This window comes from Rhea pennata, chromosome Z, assembly GCF_028389875.1.
Source record: "Rhea pennata isolate bPtePen1 chromosome Z, bPtePen1.pri, whole genome shotgun sequence".
Lineage (NCBI taxonomy): Eukaryota > Metazoa > Chordata > Aves > Rheiformes > Rheidae > Rhea > Rhea pennata.
In genome coordinates, this window is record NC_084702.1 from 72,128,294 (window position 1) to 72,155,142 (window position 26,849).

The following is a 26,849-nucleotide window of genomic DNA, read 5'->3' on the forward strand; positions in this document are numbered from 1 at the left end:
CTCTAAGAGGCTTTTGATGGCAGAGCTATAGTGGGGTAGCTAAACCAGCAAAATCTTCTACTGCCAACTCAGCTGTATTGGAATAAAAGTGCTTATATTCCTACAGCTAGAGCCATTTTCAGAAGCCAGCATATATTACAGAGGTATATCATAGTTACAAGGATATAACTACACCTATTCAAGCGGCAAGCTAAGATTTCACTTCTGCGTTTTTATGGCATAGTTTTCATTGCATTTAGCTCTAATCATTACAAAAACTACTTCAGTTTGTCTTCTAAATGGTTTAACTTAGACAGACTGAGAGGAAGAAAAAAAAACTACCCAGAATTCTGTACAGATCAAACCCCAATGAAAACTTCCTGAATCCCCTGAAAACATTCTGGAACATGAAGCAAATCGTTAGAGGTTGCTGTATTGTTTTCCCAGTGCTTGAAGTGGGATGACATTTTTAAGATGGGATCATTGCTGCTTTGGGGGATGGACTGTAGCATGACTGCAGGGCACTCCTACACCACTCTGATGGAGCAACCTGGGTTAGAAACCAGTATCAGCCTAGCAGCAAGCTCAGAGCAGCAGCTGAGTTATGAGCTTGGCACGAGTTATGACACCTGCTGCTGAGAAAAGCCAGACTAGTGGGGGCTGCTGGGCTGCCGCAGCCCTTGCCATTCACCCTGCCACCCTGGAGCGTTCAGGGCGGCCGACCTTCTCTGGCGATGATCTCGTTGCCATGGCTGAGATACCATTTTGCTGTGTAACTACTGAATTACAGCACTTCAAACATTGGGCAAAGATGTTTCTGACACTGTCCAACTAAATGAATAAATGTCAAAGATCCAGCCCTTCCTTCCTCAGTCAAGCCACCCAGAATCACTATTCAATTTTGCATATGTAAGCTTAGATTTCAGTAATTTAAAACTAATTATTAATAACTTTTATATAAAGTATATATTATCTATATTATAGGTATATAATCATAAATGATAATTATACAACATTATACTAAAAACAGCAACATTTCGAAAGGATCACATATTTCTTTGACTTTAAAATTGGAAAATTATTGCTAACAGCTAAATCCCTTAGACCTCCTTGAAAGCTCAGACAGTGTTTCTACTTATTTCATTCATTTATCCCTCACATGCTTGTCAAAAATGGAACACAAAACTGATAATGCACATCACAAGAAAGCCACAAATCTCATTTGGATATCAAAATTTGAAGTCAAGAGTACGGTCTCACTGTTTTGCATTCTCATAAAAAATACAGCAGCTCAAAAAAGGAGTTTGGGAAATACAGTTCCTGGCAAAAAATAATTTCTGCATTTCTTAGGGCCAGCTGAGAGAACTAGTTACACATGAATTGCTGAATTTCACCTAACTTGCACTATGGATGCATCCACTATCAGTCTGAGTGAGCTTCTCTCAGGATTACGAACTGCACACATGGTAGTACCTGTGACTCCAGAGTAGTTGACTTTCTTCCCCTCCTCTTCTCTTCTTTCTTTGCTATATGGGTTCTTGGTTTTTCTTTCTCTTTGGACTTTTCCATTTTCTGAAGCTCCTCCACATAGGCATCATAGATCTCCCACTGAAAGACAGACAGAGACAAGGCTTATAGGGACATGATTATACTCCAGAAAACAAACATCTGCACCATCATAAAGCCATGATAATGTTCACAACAGTAATGCTCCCCCTGGAATCAGTCTGGAATTAGTCAGAAGATGGTGGGCTTGTTACTTGCACAAAAAGTGAAGGACTGCACTCCAGTATTTTTAAAGCTTCATGGGATATGTCTTACTTTTTGAGAAGACAGTATTGTGTTCTTAAGTATTTCCTTACCCCAACTCCCTTCTTGGTGCTTCACATCTACATCTTTCCCGTAGGACATTCTGTCAGCCCTGTCTGGCTATTTTAACAGTATTTAATAGGAAACATGCATTAAACATCTGCTTTATGACATTTCTCATGTGGTGTTGGAAAATTCTATCATATCTGCTTAACACAATTTAAATCTTGGACTCTAATTCTGCAACATATGATTAAATTTAAATTGAGAGCAGTTTTACATCTTCTGCTCTGCCAAGAATGTCTTACTTGAGTAGATCTGTAAGTAGTTTTCCCACTTAAGAATTATTCATTTGTACTGGAGCACTAATATGGTATGAAGTAGAGATGTTACTTCAGAACAAAGAAAAGACAATCTAATTCTGACACATCAGATTTGGAGAGGGAGTATGATTCAAACACAAAAGGAAGACTAAAACATTGGCAAAAAGAAAGATACCAGAAACAGTCATCAAAAATCTGCACTGTGTTACAAATTTACAGGTGGAAATGGGAAGGAAGGATTCTCCAAACACCACAGAAAAGACAAGAAGATGTGATGAGAAGAGTGGGAGAAGGAGGAGAATAGATAACTTCAGAAGAGGAACATGCAAGCATAAGGAAGAACAAGAAGGAAGAAGAGGAAAAAAAAGAGCTTACATTAAAATATTAATATATATTGATTCAAATATTCAAGAGAATAAAAAGAAAACAAGGAAAAACTTTTCCTCTTAGCTTTCAGACATTTTCATGCCAAATTTCTGCAGTGGCTTCTTATCTTAATAGTTCTATTGGCTCAAGTTTTCAGATCATCTAAGTGTCAGAAAGAAACCAAAGGAAACTCCAGTTGGATGGAGGGAAGATCTTAGGCCAATTACTCTGTGATTTCAAGTTTGGAAATAGTTGGAGTTACAGTTTTCAGCTTAACAGTGACACTGTCCCCTCTCCTTTCCTATCACTTTCTGGCAATGACATTTTTATAAAAGGTTGTATCAGTTGACCCACGTAACCTTTCTCATGGACGTTCCTGTGGTCAACTGGTACAACAAACAGATAATAAAGTTTGAGCCAATGTTCACATCAATGACAAACACAAATACATTTTGTGAGTATCTGTGAGAAGCACCAGAGTTGGCTGCATTTCCTTTCAGTGAAAGCTACACATTTCACACATAAAATGTCATGCAAAATTATTTATTTATTTTTTTTTTACATTTTTAAGAGATGGATAAAATACTGCATAACAATTTTGGAACAGTTCTTCATCATGAATAAACAGGCACATTCGCACTATCTAAAATGGAGCTAAGTCTAATCTAACGGGCTGATGGCAGGCCTTCCATCAGGGAATAGGGCCACACTAGTTTGTTCTCAGATTTATACCAGAGACCACAGCATCTGAGCACAATCCAGTGCAAGGAATATAAACACAAGAATTTAGTTTCTCCTTTCTCTCATCTCATTCTCTTAAGTATACACTAAAAGAGCTTATAAAGTCAAAAACAGATACCTGGTTAGCAGTGGCTGAAAAATTTTTACAAGGTGTAGGCTCCGACTGACAGGCTCTGTCCTGAATAAAGAAATAGCATAAAGAAGCAGAATCACACCGTTAACGTGCTGAAACTCTTTGCAGTGACATAGTGCTAGCTGCGGAAACTAACTTCTCATAGCATTTAGTTAGAATAATACTGATCTTGCACTAATTCAGCAACCAAATGACTCCTAAAGTACTGCACAAATGTTATTAAGGGTTGTACAGCTACAAATAGATTTTCTTATGGACCAAAAGAGGCTGGTTTTTTTCCAACGTTATTAAAATATTTAACTTCAGTATTTCATTTGGAAGGTGTTCAAATGCTTTGTGTCAGCTCTACCATTTGAAACATTCCGCTACCTGTTATAGTATGCTATCAGATTTAAAAAGTTTTGACCTATATATTAAAATACCATTTGGATACAGTAGAGTCAAAACAAAAGAGCTGAACAAAATGATAATCTTTAAACAAATCATTTGATCTTATTGAAATAATATTTCTATCGCCCTTTCATCAAATATTGGAATGAAATGAATATATCTCTGTGAAACACTCATTTCACGGAACAGTGTTTTCTTTCAGAAAACTGTTGTGTCAGGATATTTTTAACAAGCTGCCTGTAGCATTTCACTGGCCTCTGAAATGTAGCAGTCTGAGAGGTGGAAATTGCACATCCTTCACAATGCACAACAGTACTTCACAGCTATTTAAGGGCCAGATTCTGCTTTCAAAGGCAGTGAAGGCAGTGAAGGCACTTTTCAGTAATATCAGTGGGAAAGGAATATGCAGAACTAGGGAAAGAGAAATAAAAAATTCTGTGTCCTCTACAGGGATTCTGTGTCCTCTATGGGGATTTTAAAAGATGCAGAATCTGGAGCAAGTACCTTGCAACTGTATAGACTCTCCTTAGATCCTCCATCTCCACTGGTGACTTCTCTTTTAGGAGACAGTAGCTCCAGTAACACAGTAAGTCTCAGATTTCTCCAAGCTCATCAGTCCTACAGGCTTTCACCTTAAGTGAAACGGCTGCAAAGCAGGCAGGTAGGCTCTCTGGGGAAGCTGTATAGATTTGGACTCCAAAGCAGCAGGGCAAATGGCAGAATTTTCTCTCTGAAACACGTATCTCATACTCAGAGGAATCTGCTGTCTGACCTCTCAGCTAGGGGCAAACATCACTGATACTGCTCTGTCGGGGGGCCCTGTGAAGACCCACTCCCTTCAAATGGCCACAGGCTCAGTAAGAGGTGTGGGGAACATAAGGTCTTGGATCTGTACTGACCCCAAAGCACAGGCACAAAGGGATGGAGATGTACTGCATAGCAGCAGCAAACATCTGCCATTCTTACACAAGCCTGATACTGTAGCACCTGAGCTTAACAGAAACTTCAACACCTTTGTCTTTACAGTCCTCTTGCAATAAATAGGTGCTTATATCCCTGCTCTGCAGATAAGAATTGAAGAATAAGGCTGCACAGGAAGTCTGTGGCAAAAGAAAAATGAACTGGCTAGGGATTTCAAGCCTTCAGCTACTGCCCTAACCATTGGTCTATCCTTCTTTTTCAGGTAAGAAAATAGAGATGAAAAATGCTATATCCAACTAAAGACGTAAAGATTTACAGTGGCACCAAAATCTCTTGTAGGCTGCTCAAGGGTCCCTGAGGCAAGAATTTTTTTGTCACCATTTTCACCACCTCAAATGTTTTACTACAGTTAGTCACTAATTTTTCCTCACAACAGTATCTGCAGGGATTACAGGATATAACATAAAAAAAAGATGCTCTACATATCCTCCCGAAGGAAAGAAAACGAAGGAAATGGCAGAAGCAGCATACCCGCAAAGGGTTGTTGAGCGTCTTTGAAGCTCTCTCAATGAAGTTGAACTGGTTCGCAAGCTTGCGCTCCTTTGGTCTCGGGGGAGGAGGTTCTTCTGCCTCTGCTGCTTCAGCTACTTCTGCTGTTCCTGCCTCCTCTGCCTCTTCCTCCCCTGCAGCCTGCAAGTAGAGCAGAAACTGTACACTGAAAGAATCAGACATCGCTTTCCCTCTTCAGAAGGGCTTTATCTCAGACTGTTGGATTTCTGCTCTCCAGTACAGGAGATTATTGTTGAAGATTGAGAGGTCAGTAGTGAAACAGAAAAATAAGTAATTTTTTTTTCAACCCAGGCCAATTGTAGCTGAAAGGACATAGTCCTGCAGAAATACATTAGACAGATAGAGTACACTGGAGAGAAAAAGCTGTTTCAGCTAGAAGACAATGTTGGCAAAAATTCAAGTGGCTACAAGTTGACACTGGAAAAAATCGCTGGAAATCAACTGGAAATTAGAAGATATCCAGCTACCAGATAGTTACTTTAAAATAGAGCCTTACATGAATTGGGTAATATAGCATGATTGCCTATGACAAAAGGAACTAGAGCCAAGGATCAGTCCCATATGCCATATTTTCATTTCCTTGTTAAAGAGATGAAATTTATTTGAAATTAGTCAGATCTTGATTCCAGGGCCTGACACAGTTTGAGTAAAAACAAACTTCTCATAGCATGCTCCTTTTCTGACTAGCCACCTACCTTTAAGTCAGGCTACCACTTATTTCAGGTAGTTACACCTACTGCTTTCATCTCTTCACATTTTGCTTTTGCCCAATTTCCCTTTCAGGGATGGACAGGTTGTCCAGGCAGTTTTCAGGTCCCAGAAAACTACAGTCTATCTGGATGGACTCTCTGGATGAAGATAGACCTTGTATGCAGGTACCTGTCATCCCTCATGTGTCTCCTCCAAACCAAACAAGAGGAGGAGGACCCAAGCTCTTTGGTAGAGACTGCAGGATCTCAGCAGAGATATCTCAGACATAAAGAAATCAATTACAGAAGCTTCTGAGTCAGTCCATCCATTTTATAATAAAGTGAATTTCAAAACTAATATTAAAAATAAGATGAGCAGCTCTCAGCTAACTATGGAGAATTACCTGTATATCTTCTGTGCTTTCTTCATCTTTAATCTCTGCCTCTTCAGATATTATCGTAGAATCCTCAATAGGGGGCTTTTCTGATAACAAAGAGATAAGTATATAAGCCTTAGCTAATAGGTATATCATCCCACGTTTTGCAGACCTGTCTATCTTCTAAAGCATTACTACGTATGCATCCTTTTCAAATGCTTTCTCGTTAGTTACCACTGTGGCCCACTCTCATTTTGCAGGGTAATGGTTTGCTCAAAGCCACACAAGGAGACAGTATTATTATTATAACGATAATGATTACTCCAGTAATTCTGGCTAGACTGGAATCAAAACTCTGATTTTCACTCAGATCAAATCTCTGAAATCCACTACTGATCTGGGTAGTTTTTGGCTTTGCCTTCAGTTCTCGAACTTTCTACCCTGCAAAAATGGCTGTAATCACATACAGCCATGAAGAATGACTGGTACAAAAGAGTGGTAATGTGGTTTGTTCTTCTTTATATGGATAAAAATGAATATAGTAGCTATGTTAGAGAATGATGGATGTCTATATTCCAATCACAGCCTTGAGTGGATAGTCATGTTAGCATCAAGCTATAAGGTTACTTTAAACTAGCCAGCTTAGAATCTATGAAAACAATGCCCTGCCAGGAACAATAATCCATGCTTTTGTGGCACTGAAGATCCCACTCAGCACTTTGTCTTACTTCAAATCCTCATACAAATTTTGTTAAGTGTAAATTCAAAGAGGCACTGACCCTCAGAGGCCACAAGTAATAACCATCCTCAGGAGCTTATGCAATGGTACCACCGTGCCTGAAAGTTGCCACCTTAAAAGGGCAGGATTTGTGACATAACTTCTCCTTTCACAAATAGTGGGAAAATGAGAAAATTTCTAAACAGTACAGATTTCTCTGATGAAAATTCAACCTAGAACTATTTACGGAAACAGCTTTTGAGCCTTGGAATTAAGGTATGTTTCTTAACTAAGAACCTAAAAATGGCCATACTAGCTTAGGTCAAAGCACCACCTTGCCCAGTATCTTATATCTCACATTGTCCAGAAGCAGATGCTTTGGAGAGAGTGTAAGAATGGAACAAGTATACGACAATTTCCTGAATGCTCACGCAGCCTCCAATCATTTCTACTTTAAGACTACCTTAAACTTTAAATCACGGCTGAACTTTCAAAGCAGGATAAGGAGTTTAGACATGTATATCCAACTAACTGCAGTGTAAGCTACTTAAAAGCCACAAAATAGCTCTGAAAAATTCAGTTGATGATGCTAGTGTTCACCTGGCCATGAAAGCATACACTGGTTTTTGCACTGTGGCAAATATCTCACTGTTTTTATTATTTTGTTTCCACAAGAAGGATACAAACCAAAATAAAAGTTATTCCATTCTCTAGTCATGAAGCATGATCACTCCAACATGTTGAATAAATGATACTAGTGGTTAACTAAGAATGATTGTGGTTTCAGATAATAAACCTACCTGCTTCAATGCTTGATCTGGCATTCTGTCGTCTGCCTTCATCTGAATCTTTGAGTATCATGTTTCCATTCAAAGAGAAGTGAATGGCCATTTGATCCACATAGCTTATTGGCTTGTATGTTCGTTCCTACAGATAGGTAAAAATAACAAAACCAGTAGGGAGAAATACATGATTTTAAGTAAAAAAATACTGTGTAGCCTTAATTGCTAGAGCCAAGTCAGTTCCATACTGATACACATATTTACACCAAATTCTAGCAGCTATTGCTATCTCATGACACTGAGAGCCAGAAGTTCAAAACACAAGGAAAAAAGCAGTAACATGAAAGCTCTAGTCCTCCACCAGTACAACAGCGAGTTTACATCCAGTTTTGGTACATCTCTACTACACAGCAATCACTAGAAGACTCCAGCATCACGCTGTGCTGAGATCCATGAATGAGCTGTCATACCTATACAAGAGCAGAACCATTCAGAGACAGCAGCTCTAACCTGGAGACAGTACAGGCTCTTAGCTTTGTGCCCAGGGTAATAAGCACTGCACTAATTCAGCTGTTTGAAGCTAGCTTGATTGGCACTTGCTTCTAGACCACCATATAGCACAGACATCAACCTAGGCTCAAACCACATATTAAGACTTTGAGTTTCACCTAAATGTAATCAGAAGCCACTGTAGACCTCAGCTGCTTCATTAATTTGTTCTCTATGAAAAATACCATCATTTTCTATACCAATCACAACATAGCATCAAGCCCATTTCAGTCACTGAGAAGGATCTGAAGATAGAGATCATTCATCACCTATTTCCATCTCATAAATATTGAAAATGCCAACTGCAAGGAGAAGAGAAACTGACCCCATCTGCTTCCACAGATTCTTTTCTCTCCTATCCAGCATAACAGTTGGTCAAACTTCTTACAGTAGCACAGAGATGAGACAGGCTTAGGATGGTTGTCTACTCCCCACCTAAATTTGGAGATAATCAAATACCAGAGCTGGAGGAACTGTCACTGCATACTCTCATTTCTTTCCTGGGGTGCAACCCTTTCAAGGAAAGTATGGGAGGCAGGGCTATCCTCCCATCCCCTACTCTGCAGCAGCCTAGTTAGCTAGCTGTACAAACTATCTGGGGAAGGCTGCTCCAGGGTAATAACAGCATTTGCTCTGCACATAAAAATGTGAAGGTGTGAGTCTTGGAAGTTCCCTGGTATTCACCGATGCATGCTCCCTTGCTCACACCTACTCATCACGAATAGAGCTCTTGTCACTGACTTCCCAGAGCACATTTCTGAACTCTCCTATAACTCAAACAATCGACACTTGATGTGAAGACACTCAAGCATAAACATCCTACACATTGCATATAGTGTCGCCTTTTCTCCTTTAATCACCACCGAATGGAAAAACTTATTGCCTGAGATTATGGCAATGAACTAATTATGTTCACTGTCAGGACTCAGTGAGTAATTTTTATCTGCTTTTCCTGAATAAATAGGTTGTCAATGACTTCAGACTCTTACCCTCTGCAAAACACTTAGGAACCATCGACAGTAAATATGTAAGAAGACAAAGCCAGGTTAAAGAAATTTTCTTGTTTATAAATAAAAACCAATCACAAAAGCATCTAATGACAAAAAATCTTATCCTGGATTTACAGGTCATGCCACACTTACTTTAAAGCTGTATCTGACAATATTCTGGGGAGCATGGGGATTATTAGCTGTCAGGATGCGTGTAAATTCCTCTTTTAATTCCTGCAGAATGGAGACAAAATAGTATCATAAATAAAATTCCACTGTTAATGTTACATATAGCATAAGAAAATCACCAGGTCATTTATGCTCATTTTTGTGATGTTCATTTGCTGCAAATATCTGACTTAGAGGTGATTATCTCCACAACAGCAATGGCTGGAGCAAGCTAGCTCAGAGGAGATCAAGAACACAGTCATTTTGCTTCCTATCTTGAATTCTTCAGCTGTCATGTAAATTTTTTGCTAGGTTGAAGTAGCACTTACAAAAAGCTAGATGTCTTCTATACGGCAAGAAAGACAACCCCTGTCTTGAAGCTATGCAATCCAAAAATACAATAAAAACTAAGCTCAGTAGCAATGCTTGCAAGATCAGCCACTGCTTACAAAAAGCTGCGCTTGTGTCAACTGTTTGCACTCCCTGAGCAAGAGGAGGTATGTGTAGCTACCATTTGAGAATTTTATACTGTAGTGCAGAACAGGGAAACAACTGCAGTCAGAAGGGTGAAAGACTCTGCAATGCCACTAAACCAAGCTGAAAAGAAACAGCTACACAGCTACAGGACCCCCCCAGACTCCCGCCGGCCCCTAAAAAGCACAGGGTTGGCTGCAGGACCCTCCTCAGCATGGCTAAGTCCTGGCTTCTTTCTCTCATTGGAACAAGAAGTAAGAACTTTCCATATGGAGTTAATTTGCCTTAAGCCCAGGGCTGTATTTCAAAGCACATACTCCCAGTTTTCCTGCTGAAAGACATTTTGGTTTAAACTGCAGGTGCTGTATACTAGCAAGTGCTGGGGCTTTTCACTCTAGCAGAATGTCCTTCAGAAGAAAGGGGCAGGAGTCACGCTTCATTTTGGGGAGTTTTGTATATATCTCATGCCAATTCCAGGAACAGTTTTACTCACAGCTTCTGTCAACTCCAGTTGATCTGGGGGTTTGATTAGAGTCTTTGCTGCTGCCCATTCATCAAGCCCCTCTCCCAGTTCAGTGGACACATCTTCATCCTAGCATAGGAACAGCAAGCTCATTAGTGCACCAAGACTGTGATTACTTCACTTGCTCCCAAGTAGCACTTCTCCAAATGTGGAGTGAGGAAGAGGCAACTGCGCTTCCTTGTTTATCTGTGCTTTGACCAGACCAGACAGCCCCAAATGGCAGGACAAAATTTGAAGATTGTTGAATGTCTACAGCTGCCAGCAAGAATTCAACGGGTGTGAGCAGGACAACTGTGAATTTGCCCTCAGCTCGAGGAGCTGCTGATTGAAAACAGCTCCTGGCCTGTAACAAAACTGGAGTAACTCCAGTAACAAAACTCAAGTAACTGCACTACAGTTTCAGTTTAGAAGTTGACAATTCTGTTTCTTTTGGCCATATCAGAACCAAATTGGCTATAGTTTAGCACTAATCAAAGATTTGTGATTACTTAAGACTCATGATTACTTCTGAAGTTCTATAAGATACACTTAGAAACTAGTTCAAGATTAAAAAAACTGTAGGGATGGGACTTCTGGAGAAATGTTAGCCATTTTCTTCAAAGGCCATGTGGTCTGCACTCTCAATACACAGAGAGCTGGTCTCCTTGGGCTGGGCTTGGGTTGGTGTCATGATACAATGTCTTTAATAGGAAAGGGATCACTGCAGGCACGAATTTCAATTCCTCGTCATTACAGATAAACTGCCAGAACACCAAGTTGCTGATTAAAGAGTTTAGGTGCTCAGGGCAAAATTTCTCCCTCAGTTTGAAATGTGTAATGAGCTGATTTAAAATAAATCAATCATTCCTTTAAACACCATTCTCTCAGGTCTATTAAACTTCATAGCTGTATGCAGCTGTCAATGTGTCCAGGGTGTAAGTGAGGGCTGTTTGCAGGTACAGTGCCTGGAGTACAGATCGCAGGACCACTCCAGGATAGCCCATGAAGAGGCCTGAGTGGGAAGAGGAAGAAAGAACATTCACATTATTTTTGGTGAGTGCTGCTGCCCCAGCAAAGCTTTGCTAACTGCAGAGCATCACAAAGGTAAAAAGGACGGTGCCGTGTATAAACGTGCAGTGGCTGAAAGCAACAGAGAATTCTGCATATGCCAAGCATCTAAGGAAACTTGCAGGCTGTAATCTAGTTTCCACCAGGGAAAAGCGAACTGAAATGAGGCAAACTGGAACAAGGTCAGGCTCTCTTATTCTCAAGAGACTGCGACAGAAGAACAGTCATTCCTGATGTAGTGTCACCCACAGAAACACCTGCTTGTAGGACATGTATCTTATATAATTCAAAGCCAGTCAGTTCAGTGCTGTTTTTCCTGAGATGTTGATTAAAATACTGTTAGGTTTTAAACTGGTAAACTTTTTTTAATTTATCTTTTTTATGCAAAGGTAAATACCTTTTTAAAGGATCAAAAGAAGAATGTTTAACAAGACTGTGATTTGTCTTACAAAGTGAAAAGCTGTTTGCAAACCATGCCAGCTTAAAGAATACTGGGTTGACGTAAATTTGCCTTCCTCCATCCTTGTCAATGGAGCTAAACGAATTTACATCAGCTCATGACTTGGCCCTATTTAAGAGGAACGTAGATTAGGCTGCCCCACTATGCATTTACTTGCCTGGCAATGAAAAGCATTACCACGAGTCTAACAGTCAAAAAGTTGACATTGTTCCATCTAATGCTGTACTTGTACGTTAATTATATGAATCTGGGCTATGTTCTGAATTTTCTAACCAGAGAAGGCACTTTTTTTCACAGTCCATGGCTGCTTATACTTTGGAATTTACATCACAAACCTTTTTTAATCCTTTCATTTTGCCATTTGCCTAAATTGTGTTTTCATTTTAATTTCCATTTTTATTCTGATTTACTAGAGAATTCCCTCCTCTGTGGAAATCTAGAGCAATCTCTTAGTGCTAAATATATTGTAATGTTACAAACTCTATAAAATATGACATTATTCAGATGCACTCCAGTTTGTATCTCATAGATTGGAAGAAAAAAAAAAAGCTTTTTAAAAACTCTTGGATTTGTGGATCTTACCCGTTTTTTGGATACAGGTTTAGCAGGCCTTTGTGGTACTGCCTTTCCTCCTGAAGGTCCAGTTTGGCCCTGGAGAAATAATGTAACCATGAAAACCTCTGAAACATTTTTTTCCTAATTTAACTAAAGCAGACTAACTTCATTCTGCTTGCTAACATCTCCCACAATGCCAAAATACTCCAGTGCTTTGCCTATAAATCACCTGAATGAAAAGCAGTCACCTTCATAATATAAAACAACAGTTTACCTGCATGAAGCAACACTACGCTCTACGCTTGTAACCCCTCGTCTGTTATAAACCTAAATGTTCTACATGCTGCATTCTAGCATCCTATTCAAACACCTCAGAAAGACTGCTTTTGCCCCAAATGCTCGCATGTTGCGGCGAGGCAAGGGACAGCAGATTAATACCCAGGGAGTAATGAGTGCTGAAAGGCAATTGAAAACACTGATGAACAGCTGGGAAGTCAACCACTGTCAATCTGCTGAGTGCATCAGAGCAAAAAAAAAAAAAAAAAATAAAAGAAAAAAGAAGAAAAAAAGGTTTTAGGACAGGCTTTAAAGAAAATAATGAAAAAAAGCATGGGGAGCCTTACAGTGCATTTCTAGGAGGGGTTACTTAGAGGTTAAAGAATAAGAGAAGGGCGCCAGCGACAAAGTCTCATGAAAGCTTTACAGAAAGTAGGAGAGGAAACAAAGAGGATCCCTTTGAGAGGACACTGAGCGACAAATAGGAAGAGAACTCAGAAGACAGTGAGTAAAAGTACCTTATTTTAAGAAGAGCCTGGCTGAGAAGAAGGTACAGAAGTGGGTACAAAGGTGATTAGGAGATCAGATGGGATGGATGGTAAAAACAGAGCAATTTGCATGGAAAAACCTTGACTTTGTCAGAGGACAGAAGGGTTTGCAAGAGGAGAAGTGGGAATGAAAATAACGGAGTGGGGGAGGCTCTCGTGTGTTTTTCAATCTTCTTTAGAAGAACATAAGAGTGTGCCTTTCAGCTCAGAAGAACGCTCCACCTAGACAAGTATCAGTCTCCAACAGTATTCAAACGCAGATATCCATGGAGCATTCTCCAGGATGCCCTTTCAGCCACCAGCAGGGAATTCTTAATCAGAAATGTTATTCTTTTTATTTTGCATCACTGGACCTCTTTCTCTACAAACCTATTCAGTCATTTTTGAATCTGTGTATATTTTTAGCATGCACAACTTCCTGCAGCAGGGATTCCCGTAGTGCAACTGCATGCTGATGCAAAGAACCACGGCTTGCTGTTTAAGTCTACCACTTGCTATTTTCATCTGATTTTCCCAGTTTTTCTACTAGAAAGCCTAGCTTTATCTCATTATCTATTATTCATCCCCTTTTCCATACAACTTATGAATACCTTACGAAGCGTGGGTCTCTACACAAATTCCTAGAGTCTCCTTTATTATGAAAATTAAATTTCCACTTCTACCGTCTGCTTTCCATGTATTAAGCAGTTATGTAGCCATAATGACTTTGATCCAACTTCCCCCAGTCTTATTTCTAAAACTCCATTACTTGTTAAGACCTGGCAATAAGAATTCAGAAGAAAAATATTTCAAGATGATGTGAGACTGAAAGCTTTAATGTTGTTCCCCTTTGTACAAGTTAAGCCTTGAGAGATTGCTGACATTAACAAGGTATCGAGGTTTTTTTAATTATTATGAAAAAGGCATATTCAAACCAATGAATGAGAAATGAGCCGACATACATCTCCATGCTTAGAAAATGTGACGCACTTTGAAATAAAATGTGCTATTACTCTTGGGGAAAATAAAGAGTTACGACATTTTCTTAAATTCCCACCATGAGCAGGTAGTGGAGCAGAGCAGCCCTGAGCCGCAGTGTCACAGCCACTGCTCACACCACCGGCTGACGCTGCTGGCCTCTTCCCCCAGGGCAATCGCTCGGCAGCAGGTAACACAGCAGCCTGTCCTACAAGGAACATGCTACATGTGAATTAGATGTGATTTAAGTAACAAAATTTAAGACAGATTTTCACAGCAGAATTTAATTTAGACCCAAATCAAAATCAAACTGCTAATTTTAAACACAAAACAAAGCCTCCTTACTATTAGCCTCTGTAAATGAGTCTATAAAAGCACTTATCCAACAGTAAAGGCATTGACAAGGCAATCTGAGGGTAATTGGTTTTGGCAGTTGCACACATTTCAATTAGCATCATCTAAAGAACCACCAGTGAATAAATCTCTGCAATTCTATTAAAACCCAAGAAGCTAGAACTTGACTCCCCTGGAAGGAAGCAGCACAGACCCTGTCCTCCTCCCCGCCCCAGGAAGGCTCGGCAGGACAGAGAGCCAGCCCTGGTGTCAGAAAGGCAGCAGTGATTTAGCACAGCCTAGGAAGTGAGGAACGAGAGGGCACGAACGCCAGTGAAACCCAGAGCAACGTGGATGTGGCACACGGCACCTCTGTCACAGGGAAGCGGTCAGGTCTCGGCTTCGTGCTGCCACTCTCCCACTCGCACATCTCTCACTTCTCGGCTCAGGAATGTTCTTCAAGCTTATAACTCACCTGTTCAGTCTATCCCCAAGACTTCATCCAGGTTGTAACCAAGCAGCCCTGTAATGCAGTACTGCCTTTGCTAGTAACTGGCTGCAGGCTTTGCACTGAGTTTGCAAGGCCTCAGGACAGAGGCTCCTGAGGCTTGTTCTGTCTGAACTTTTCTTGATTTTCCTGTAGTTTTGTTTTATTTGGTTTAGCTGAACAGCAATTTTTTCTGATGGATCAGGTGTCAACTTTTCTATGACTATCGCTAATTTGTTTTACTTTTGTTTATCTTTGCATGGTACCACCACAGTTTTATGACTATTAAAGCGAGGCCAAGTGGATCTTAGGGTAAGGAAGAAGAAATCATCAATATGAACACCATATTCTTCCCGGTGAAGGACTCCAAATGCTGACAGCTCACCATTACATCCCCACCAGCACTAAAATTAAACCACCCACCTTGGGATCCAGAGGAGCAGAAGAATAACACTGGGGAAAGACGTATAAACTAAGATATTTGTGTATAGCAATTTTATTATTATTATTAATATTTAAACTTTCTCTGCATAGAAGTATTTCTATTTTTTTCTAAAATAATTAGATCTAGGTGAATAATGCTTAGACTGCTAAGATTTCTATTATTCTAACAATAAATTCTTGGCTATATAAAGTGCACTTGCTCTTTGCCCACAAGCAAGATAATTGAGTTTACAGGCTATCACAACAAAGAACCAGGCTCTGAAAGCCTCCAGTTTTGCTCCATGCATGTTATTATGCTTTATCAACTGGTAAAAAAGATGCAAGTACGACATCCAGTCGCGTGTGACTGGGAGAAGATGTGCAAGGGAGGGGTCTCACTGCACCAGCTGGTTGGATTTGCCCTTGCTCACTTGTCTCCCTCTCACCTTACCGCCAGACCTTGGCCCTGCCTGCTGACACGGTGCTCCTGCCCACTTGCTCGAGGCTCCCTTGGGAGCAAAGCTAACAAGTTCCCCACAGGAGGGAGCAAGGACGCAACTGGCAGGACAGTTTGCTCCAGGATCTACATCAGATAGGCTACAGTTGGACTGTACACCCTCATTTTGATCTAAAAAAAAGAAAGTCAACCTCTTAAAAACCCTGACAATTATGCCTTGGGGCTATTTGGGTATCACACAGATCTCTTTCCTGCATAGTCTACGCAGACAGGACAAACGCAGCCGGACCAGCCGAGAGCTGGCAGGCAGGAGGGGGCACTAGGAGGACACTGGTCCTTAGCTCATTCCACAGTCCTTTGGTCCTCTCTCTCCTGCTTACACAAACCACCCGTCACAGTACTACATGGACAATAAGAAAAGCTGGTGACAGTGTTTGTGTGTTATTCTGGACCCTCCTGGCCAGTGAAGGTAAAGATTGCAACTCTACTTGACTCAATATTGCACAGGAACCAGTGTAAAAAGCAGACGGCAGCCTTTGGTACCCCGCTGGGATGCACTACCACTGCCTGTGGTTACAGCCTACAACAAATCCAGCAGTATTAGCACTAGGGAACACTCTTTGAAACTAGCAGATCTGTTTTAAACCTATAGAAGAGACAAGACAGAGGGCAAATACATGTCAGTCAAGAATACAAAACCTTTTACTCCGTCTCCTCATTCAAATAACACCACAATGTCTACTGCTGTGCTGTCTGCTAGAAAAGGCAGGCTTGACATTCCTTTTCAGGGGGTATTGCTGTGCTCGTTCTCCTCTTTCTTTGTCTTTTGCAAGCAAGCAGCTCCCTGTGAACCTTTCCAAAGCCAGCACGTTGTCCTTCTTGATAGCTTTCCCTAGCCCTCCTCTCTCGCCCATTAGCTGCGAAGAGTCCGTGATAGCATCCAGGTAGCTGGTGTCCTGCCACCATTGCTCACGTTGCTGGCGTGACGGCCACCTTCTCCACATTCTTTTCTTTACTGTATCAGTGTGTTACCCAGAGAGTATTATTTAAGTAGTAATCCTCTTGCAGTATGAACTATTTCTCTGTTCCGTATTTATACAGTGTTTGTTCAACAGGTTGCAAATGCACCCATAATGCAAGCAGTAAATAAACTGTAACTGTAAATCAACGTAATGACTGTATGTTGACTAGCAGGATTCTCAGACAAGGATCTGACCTCATACACATCTCTAGAATTCAAGCACATTTTTGCTGTTATATAATTAGCTAGACAAAGACAATTTTAAGTTAACAGACTATTATTAGGATCACAAAGAGAAGCATTCAGAAGTTAGAAAACATGAGGATTGAGGTTGCTGTGGTAACCTTCATTTCATCCCATTGGGCACAGACATTAAGATACACTGATTAATTACATAATCACACACTTTCTGGTAGGCTTCCTGTCTCTCTGGAGCTCTCCCAGGCTTACTAGCACGGACAGAGTTCACATAATAAGACATTCCTAGAATTTTGGTTTACATGGTTCAGCACCCGGAGAATTAGTTTTTAGTGTAGCTTATGTCAGACACCCAGAAAACAACTGTTCAAACCAAACAGTTCAATTTTGACAAATTCTATATAAACTGAAGATGGTCTTACTACAGAAAGCATCAACAGTCTTCATAAATCTTCCTAAGAAATGGTGCTACTATATCTACCTGTAATAATTAACAAGAACAAGAGAGTGAATAATTATGGGAGATTTATATTAGAAAAAAGAGCCATTGTTGCTAGGGAACTAAGGAATATGTAGAAGGGATAGAAGAATTACAAGGAGTTTCTCACCTCCAGGTCAGCATTACAACTCGGACCACACCAGGAGGTGCTATAGGAAAAAATGCCAAAGCAAAAATTTATGCATGCTAAAAATGGTTTTCTCTGATGACCATTTGCATCTTATGTGGAATAAAAGAACAGACTTAGTACAATTCCCACAATGAAAAGAAATTAGAACTCCATAACAGTCATAATATCTAAATTAAGGATCTAGAAAGCTCAAATGATTGGTTTCTTCTGTATCTTTCTTCCAGGACATATTTATGATAGTAGTGCCTAGAAATTCCTACCTGGGCCAGATACTGACTTTGCTAGGAAACAGCCCCTAGAGTAAAGATACAGTAATCTAACAGGGCAGCACAGATGAAGAGAAGAAATAGATGAAAAATGATGTTTTAAGTTCCATTCAACTCTCCTTTCTCTCCCCACTACTCCCCCTAAAGCAGATAAGCCATCAGGAGATACAAATAGCTGCAAAATCAAACCCTTCAGCTAGAAGTTTTCCTGTTGCTGTATTTGAGCTGTCCAACCTTCACATCTAAGTGTATTTTTAGGTACCGTACTCGGGCTGTCTGCAAATTAAATTCCTCTAAATAATTTTTAATTATAAAATTGGAAATTTAAAATAAGGAGAAATTCCTGGCCACTTTCTACAGGACATTGCTGTATATCACAGCGGCATTAACTGGTTGGCATTTGGGAAGAGCTATCTTGTTTCTGTATCTATGTTTCTGAAGAAACATGTAAGCTGAGGGCAAACATCAGAGAGAATCACTGGTGAGAGTTTTGCCCGTTTTACCCTACCAATATGCTTCCAACTTGGCCTGAAAAGAGGAAAATATAGAAATTACAGAATTATAGAATACAGAAAAATACAGAAAATATAAAAAAAGAAAATAAAGAATTATACTTCACCATCCATCTAAGCCTTGGTCTTCTTACTAACTCTATCCAGTGATTATTACTTTCTATTTTTGTTGGTGATGTGACAACCTACTAATTGCTGATCTGAGACTCATTAACTCATTTCACACAAAATGGACAGAATTCTGCTTTCCTGAATAAACAGCAAAAGCTCTGAAGCTTTTTCCAAATCCTGAAACAATCCTGCCCACTCGTTTTTTAAGAGATATCTTGTATAGTCTTACTTTTCAACTATTTACTCACTGTTACAGACAACTTCTGAGCTGTCAATAGCAATGCTGATGTTAAGTAAATTATCTAGGAAGCAGAAATTTACTCCCAAGAGCAAGCATTCATTCGAGAACCAGCTCAAATCCTCAATTCATGACTGCAGACATCCATCAGAAAAAAATGTGCCCATCCTTCATGTTCAGATCCAAGGCCTGCCCAGACTAATCATGTAGGAGATGCAATGATGCTACTGCGCATGCTGCTCTGCCAGCCAGGATGAGATCCCTCAGTGTAGCATTTGCTGGGCAGTGCTTCCTTCTCCTGTGCTGACAAGATTATCCCTTCCTGACCAGCTCTTGTGACTCATCACTGCATACACGCTACAAGGTGAGGAGTCAGATACCCCACTATACAATATCTCCTTGAGCAAGGTGAAATTTCTCCCTGTACTTAAAACATAAGGAGGGCTGAGCTGCCTGGGTTTGCAGATCCAGCCTAAAATACCAGATAATTCAGAGGCAGGTTGATTACGTTTCAAAGGAGAACTGTCAGTTCATATTAAGCAAATTTTCCAAGGGCTGAAAATCGATTACATATTAATGAAACACTCATCACAGGGCAATGACAAACCCTGACTTTTTAAGATCACTAAAGAGACATTCCAACAGTCTCTTTGCTCCCCATACAAGCTCCCAGCATAAGACAATCAGACTACAAGGCTGAGTAATCAAAGAACACTCCTGCTAAGTTTACTTTATCTTCCTGAGCAGAGACGTTATCATCCCTTCTTCCCCTAAAGCACAGCACAAAGGTTAACATGTAATCTGAAAAAAAAGAACAAAGCTGCTTGTAGGATTCTGAGGGGAAGAGGGAGAGTCAGTTTTAAGAGCTAGACTTGACATTTCCATAAAACCATTTAATATAATTTCCCGCTAGCTTTTTATTCTTGTTTGGAATATTAGCAGTCTCCATAGTAAACCACTGCTTGACACAATGAGCTGAGAAGCAAGGAATGGATACAAAACCAAAGGAAGCAAAACAACTTCTAGTCTGCCCTGCAGCAGACATCCATTTACGCACTCCAGGAATGCCAATTTAAGAGCTATTTGCCAACACACTTTTTAATCTGCTTTCTGAGAGGCACTAAACTACCTGTTTATTTTATATTACATAAATGGTTTAATGCACGTTTAAGAACCAATAAGCACCTTAAAGCTTTTGCTGGCAAAAATGTAAAATGTGACTGATTGTTTACTGCATGGGGGAGGGATCTCTTTGTTTTGCTTTGACAACTTGCTAAACAAAAAAGAAACTGTTCACGTGTCAGTGGGCACAAGCCCACATGTCAAGTGTAACGAGACATGCCTTGCTGTCCATGTTCAGACGCTGTGCCTACACTGTGAAAGTTACCTGTTGCTAAAAGCAAGGGTTGATCCTAAGTGGTAAGTCCAGCCAACCTGGTTCTATGCACAGCCATGCTGTAAATGCAGACAAAGAAGTGTATGCAATGTCAGTTAAGAAATCACTGTCAAATCTTGCTTTTCCCTGGGTGGCTTCAGCCAGACATACGTAGCAGCACAGGGTGCACACCAATGCTCAGACAAGAATTTTCCATGAGCTACATAGCGAAGAAATGGTACTCTGGATTCAGCATGCTCAACACCTCCAACAGCACATATGATGACCATAATTAAAATAATTAAAATGATTTTATAAATCTCAGAATTGTTGGCCACTTCCTCTTGCCACCCAGGACAGCGCACAGAACTGACACAGGGTTAACACAGTGCTGCGCCCTGTGCCAGCACCAACTTTGGTCCTGCCTTCGTACATGTCACACAGGTCAGTGTTTCTGAAGAATACTGTGCTGAGTGTCATTTGTCATACTCAAGATCTAACTTTCAGAGGAGTTGAGAATCTAATCCTTCCATTGACTTCAGTTAGATTTAAGTATGTTGGCTTAAGCCTTTCCATAACTCTGCATCTGCCCAAGACACTGCTGGGCTCGATTGCTTGTAACGCATTTCAGATCTGAAAGGAAGGATGTTACTGAAGTACGGAGTATACATTAAGTTTTATTATTTACAAAGCTGCATCATAAATACAAAGCTGCATCACACACACAAAGATCTAGGCATATTCAATTATTTTAACAAACTTTGAACACTGAAGCACATTCCTTCTTAATGAGCACAAACATAGACCAGGAATGGCCTAAAGACACTTCTCATTAAGAATCAGATCAAGTCAAATGATTCACCTTGAGAGTCAATGCCTTTATGCCTGATAACAAATCAGCTTTTGACATATTTTGATATAAGAGTCTGGGAGATTCCATTCAAAGAAAAGTAAAAAGGCATCAGTTGGCGGAGGCTGAACTGGAGATGAAGTCACCAGGATGAAGAGATAAAGAGCAAAACAAATCAAGAAGCTGATATCAGAGAAGAAGGCAGAGACAAGAAGGGCACAGAAGAGCAGACAACCACCACCTAGAGGGAAAGGAAAAAAAAGAGTTGATCAAAACCACTTAAAGAACATACAACCATGAAAGTGAAGGAAGGACTGCAAATGATGTTATAAAAGGGTCTTGATAATGGTCAGGTAACCATGTCGGCTTTGAGAACCATCTCAGGAAGAAAAATTTCAAAGAGAGCAGTCAATGAAAAACCTAGGAAGCAGAGCAGAACAAAGCAAAAACTCAGGAAACAGAACAGAGGAATGAGCAGCACAGGGACAGGTGAAAAGAGCATAATGATAGCTGAGAATTTGCAATGAAAAGGACAAGGAAAATAGTCCACAGAAATAATGCTCAGTAGAAAAAATAGGCTCACAGACTAGCAGTAGGCTTGTTTCCTGCCTCATTATGATCCCTGACAGAGAGGAAAAACATGATAGGACCTTACTCCTTTATTTTCAAAAAAGATTTTCTTGGCAATAATTGGAATCTAGACCTTGACTCACCAATTGGTTTTATTTTATTTTATTTATTGGTTTACCTGGCCATGAGGCCTCAGTAAATAATAAATGTCAGGCCCTGATTGCGAAGTGAGGAGTGTACAGGCACAGCCGTCCAGCACCGAGGCGCTCACAGCACTTGCGACGTGAGCCATATTTTCAGTCAGGGACAACGAAGCAAAAGCCCCCGGACTCCAGAACCAGCTACTGGAAATACACACAATTTCTCCACTGCAAAAATACTCTAGTAGACGAAACTACATGAAAGAGCAATCAGATTGTACAAGCGCAAAGCAGATATGGGAAAGGGGATACAGCACGAGCTTCAGTAACTCGAGAGGTAACAATTTTATTAAAAGTTGTGAGAAAAGTCGATCAATCCGAGGGGTTTAAACAGTTGATCATTTTTCACGAGCTTTAAGAGAGGCGAATGCCTTCACAGCGCATTAAGTTTTTCAGACAACATGTAAAACAAAGCCTACTCATTTCAGACGCAGTGTTACCTGGAAGCGGTGACGTCATCACAAGCCTTACGTCACACCCGTGACATCACGGCACCGGCGGGGCAGGGGCCGAGGGCGGCAGAGCCAAAGCGTTGCCTGGCGACGCCGCTTCCTCGCGCGAGCCGCGACCGCCCCACAGCACGAGGCACCGCGGTGACGCCATGCCGGGGCTACGTCACGGCGCCGGCGGTGACGTCAGCGCGGCGCTGTCCCGCGGGAGCGCGGCGCCGCCCGCCCGGGGCAGCCCTTACCTGCGGGTGCCTATCGCCCTTCGCTGGCATGGTGCCTGCGCCGCGGCCCCCCGCCGCCGAGCGGCCCCGCGGCGCCCCGCGCCGCCTCCGCGCCTCACCGGTCACCGGAAGTTGATGGTGGCAACCATGGCAACGCGCCGGAAGCCGCGCGCGGCCAATCCGGCCGCAGGAGAGGCTCGGCGCTTGGGCACTACCCACTCTTCCCCCCCCATCACTGACCGTCTGCCCGGTCCCCCCACGCGGAGGGAATGGTACGTCCCACGCGGCGGTAAGGCGCGGAGGGGCCCGCGGGGAACTGCGCATGCGGGCTCCGGCGCCACCGCCCCCGTTACCCCCGCAGCCCCGCCTCGCTCATGAATATGTAAGAGGAGGGCGGGGCGGCGGCCGGACCCGGAAGCGGCGCGGCTGAGTCACCCCGGCGGCTCCCGGCGGCAGCGGCGGCGATGAGGCAGCAGCAGCCGCGGCGGGCGGCGTCCTTCGGCGGCTGAGGAGCTTCCGCGCCCGCCGCCCCTCCCGCCCCCCGCCGCGCCCCCGCCCCGCCGGCACCATGATGGAGGAGATAGACCGGTTCCAGGTGCCCGCCGTGCGCGCCGAGATGCAGCCGCTGGTGAGGGGCGGGCGGGGCCGCGCCGCCGCCGCCGGGAGCCGCCGCCGCCGCCTCGCCGCGCGCGGAGGGGGGAGGACGGGGACGGAGCCGCTCGCGCTGCGGCGGGCGGGGGCCGCGCGCTGCGGCCGTTATGTAACGGCTGCGCGCGGTGCGGGCGCTGCCGCCGCCGGCGGGGAAGGGCCGGGCCGGGGGCCGGGGCCGGGGCCGCCGCCGCTGCTGTGTCATCTCGGGGCTCGCAGCCGCCACCGGGCCCTCTCGTCCCCGGCGCGGCCGGCGGCGGGGGCCCCGGGGCGGCCGGGGCGCGGAGAGCCGGGCGGTCCGCGGGGAGACGCTTCTGCCAGGCTGCTGCCTCCCTCGCATAAAACTGGGAATTTAAAAAAATCTACTGATTAATTTTTAAATCCGTAAGTTTTTTTCACCCTGTGGCAGGAGATAAAGGATGTTTTTCGCTTCGTAGGCGCAGTTATGCCCAATTAATGAGCTCTGAAGAGGTTGAAATCGTGGTTACGCTGCTGCGTGGGAGCCTGCGGGTCCTTCCAGGGAAGGAGGCGTACAGGCTGCCGGGGCTTCGTGGCCGCTCGCGTGGGCGAGCGGAGCGGTCCTGGGCTTTGGTAGCTCCTGCAGCGACACTTAGGAAGGAGGCCGGCTGGCTGGCGGCCACGGGAGACGCTAGCTCATCACCGCCTAGTCCGAGGCTTCTCTTCTCGAAAGCATGTAGCCGCTTTGCTCTGATAACGAAGGCTTGTGTTGTGCCCCAGCTGCATGCCGCAGAATGCTTCAGTGCATTCGCCCCCCCTTTTTTTGTTGTTGTTGTTTCTGGTTTGGGAAAGATTCCCTCCTGTGCCCCTTTTCCCTGCCTGCCTCGCTGTCTGCTTTGGAGATACTTTGTTATGGGTAACTTGGGACCTGTTGAAATACAGAAATACTGTTCAGCTTGGTATTAAAATTGAAAGCTGGATAACAGGCTGACTCACTCAGGATGTTGATCCCCTTTTGGCACCTAGGGTAAGCAGTCTTCATCTCAGTGCCTAATTGTGTGAGATAGTGATATGAAATGTCTGAAGGGGTGGAAAGTGCCTTAATGAAATGCTTCTATAGATCCTCTTGACAGCAGGTGAGAGCAGGGTATTGGCAGGTTCCTGTTAGCACTCAAGATATCCACTACTGAGATTTCCAGTGCATCAAACTGTTAGAATTGATGTGCCTCTTCCATGTTTTTCTTGTTGCTAGCATTGATAAAAAGTTGAGAACAAAATAACTGCCTTGTGAACATAGATTCTTCTGTGAAGATTTACAAATTCTATTTGTTCTTCAGTGATGAAAAAAATGCTTTTATTATGGTGGAAGAGTGGACAAATTCTGCATGTTTTGGAGAATATATATATATATATATATATATCTTTAGGATTGTTTGGTTCTTTAGTTTCTAACCTTTATGTTTGAGGGAGGAAAAAAAAATCCACACAAAACAGGGCATGTGACAATCCAACATCTTTTTGTGTGTGTGTGTATGGGTTTGCCAAGGAGAGGCAGTGGATGTGTCAAGGCCAGCCCTCTATTCGTGTTGTTAAGGTCAGTGGGTATTAGCAGGTGTGAAAAAGCTATTGTCAGACAAATAAAAATGCACTTATGTATTTGCCAGAAGAGTGGGGATTTCTGGTTCCCAACAAAAACTGTTGTAATAGTAGAGTGGAAGTGACGTGTTACATGCATGTTTGTGTGCACATGGGCTGAACAGAGCCTGAGGAAGCTGTTCTATGCAGCCTTGCTGTCTCAGGTACATCATGCAGCAGTGGTAGCAAGTTTAGAAAGTAGCCTGCTTCCTTTCCTCCTTCAACAGCTCAAGAACTAAGAAATTTTCACAAAGGGATTTCATATTGGCATAAAAAAAAAAAACTCAAACACAACTTCAAAGAGGAATTTTATTCTCCCCTCCTCTGCTTCAGGACTTAAGTTGATTTTTAAATAATGGAGGTCATAATGAGACCTTGCATATGTGAAGGACTGTTGCAGTGAGTAGATGAGTGGAATTCTTTCACATGCTTTGAAATGCTGGTCTCAGATGTGGGACAGAACAAATCTGGTACAGCGCTTCTAGTGCCTTGAAGTTGTCTAGCTTGGTACGTATGCTTTGCAGCTCCTGGTCTGTACCTTGCAAGTAGGTTAGAGCAAGTATGGCCTGGATGCTTGCAGGAATTTATGCAGCTCAGCAGCTGGCTGGGGGTTTTAGCATAGTATTTGCTTAGATAACTCAACTCTGCCTGATACTGCTGCTTTGTTTTATTAGTTATCTTCCTCCCTCCCTTCCTTTCTTCCTCCTATATTTTAATGTACACAATAACCTTACCTCTCAGGACTTGTTTTCTCTTCCTAGTATAAAAAGGATTTTGTGCCACCTAGGCTCAGAGATGGGTCATTCAATGCTGAAGACCAAAGGAGTCCTTTACATAGCTTCTCCTATGTGAAGGACTGAGGTAGAGATTTTCCCAAGTGCAAGGCACTGTAAACTGCTGCTGAAGCTATTAAAAAAAGTTTTGAAACATAATCCTCTGCTGAAACCCACTAGAGAATGAAGAGTTCCTTGCTTGGTCTGAAGTGCATACCCTGTATGAAATGTGTTCCCATCCTGTTTAGGTTGGATGGCGTGCTAGGAGAGCATTGTCCACTCTGATGCTGGCCAGTACCTGGCAGTGGCACAAGGATCCTGAAGTGTTGCTTATCTCCAAACTCATCTCAAAATCCTAAAAAATCCAGTTGCATTCTTGACCATCATGCACACTTCTGAATGTCCTGTTCATCTGCACAGATAACGTGTCATCTTGACTTTTTGATGTTTGTGTGCTGAATTCCAGGATAACTGTCAGAGATATGCCTAGGAACTGCCTGACAGTCTGGCCTGCTGATCTGGTATTGTTCAAATTTGACATAGGTAGAGCTGTAAGATGCTTAAGGAAAGCCATTCTTACAAAGTAGTCTGAAGCCTTTGCAAGCCGCTGAGCTTCTGAACCACTGATACTGGCACTATTGATCACCTGTCTGTCAGGGGTGATAGTACACTAATGTCTACTGCCTACTGAGACTATATACTGACAATAACTAGTCTTGTTAGGAACAGGCAGGAACAGAGAGCCTGACACATTCATGGCCTTTTGCAAAAGTAACTCCTTCAAAGCCTAGGTGTGTCTGGAGGGTGACATGGGGAACCTTCTCTCTTTGCTAGTCTTGTTCTTTGTTTGTAGGTGTATGATTAAAACTTGCCCAGTCAAGGGCTGTGTTGGCATCTTGTTGCAAGACTGAGGGCAGCACCTAACTGATGTAAACTGAAGTCATTTGGAGCACTGTTTGCTCTGAGAAAGCTTACCAGGATCTCTAGTTGCTACAAGTTGCACTCTGCTAATGACAAGATTAGGTAGGGGTTGTGCTGCAGAACCAAGGAGCTCTTGGTCTGCAGGCTGTACATTGGCTGGCCCTTTTTATGTAGGATCCCCTGTGGTTCAGACAGTGATGCAGAGTGGGGTGTCACTCCCTCCAGCCTGT

At 42.5% G+C, this 26,849-nt stretch overlaps 2 protein-coding genes across 2 annotated transcripts in view; one reads left to right on the top strand and one right to left on the bottom strand.

Annotated features, from left to right (window-relative positions):
• The window catches only part of DNAI1 (dynein axonemal intermediate chain 1), a 138,116-nt gene extending 115,271 nt beyond the window's left edge, over window positions 1-22,845 (bottom strand). The window contains exons 1-9 of the mRNA XM_062600032.1: window positions 22,706-22,845; window positions 12,591-12,659; window positions 10,472-10,570; window positions 9,490-9,570; window positions 7,817-7,943; window positions 6,326-6,405; window positions 5,194-5,352; window positions 3,337-3,396; window positions 1,453-1,587 (exon numbers count right to left, since the gene is read on the bottom strand). Of these exons, the coding sequence (XP_062456016.1) occupies window positions 1,453-1,587; window positions 3,337-3,396; window positions 5,194-5,352; window positions 6,326-6,405; window positions 7,817-7,943; window positions 9,490-9,570; window positions 10,472-10,570; window positions 12,591-12,659; window positions 22,706-22,735 (840 nt within the window). The 5' untranslated portion in view covers window positions 22,736-22,845. The remainder of the gene's footprint in view (window positions 1-1,452; window positions 1,588-3,336; window positions 3,397-5,193; window positions 5,353-6,325; window positions 6,406-7,816; window positions 7,944-9,489; window positions 9,571-10,471; window positions 10,571-12,590; window positions 12,660-22,705) is intronic.
• A 261-nt stretch (window positions 22,846-23,106) lies between these two features.
• Window positions 23,107-26,849, top strand: part of FAM219A (family with sequence similarity 219 member A) — a 97,322-nt gene continuing 93,579 nt past the window's right edge. The window contains exon 1 of the mRNA XM_062599037.1: window positions 23,107-23,312. Coding sequence (XP_062455021.1) covers window positions 23,253-23,312 — 60 coding nt within the window. The 5' untranslated portion in view covers window positions 23,107-23,252. The remainder of the gene's footprint in view (window positions 23,313-26,849) is intronic.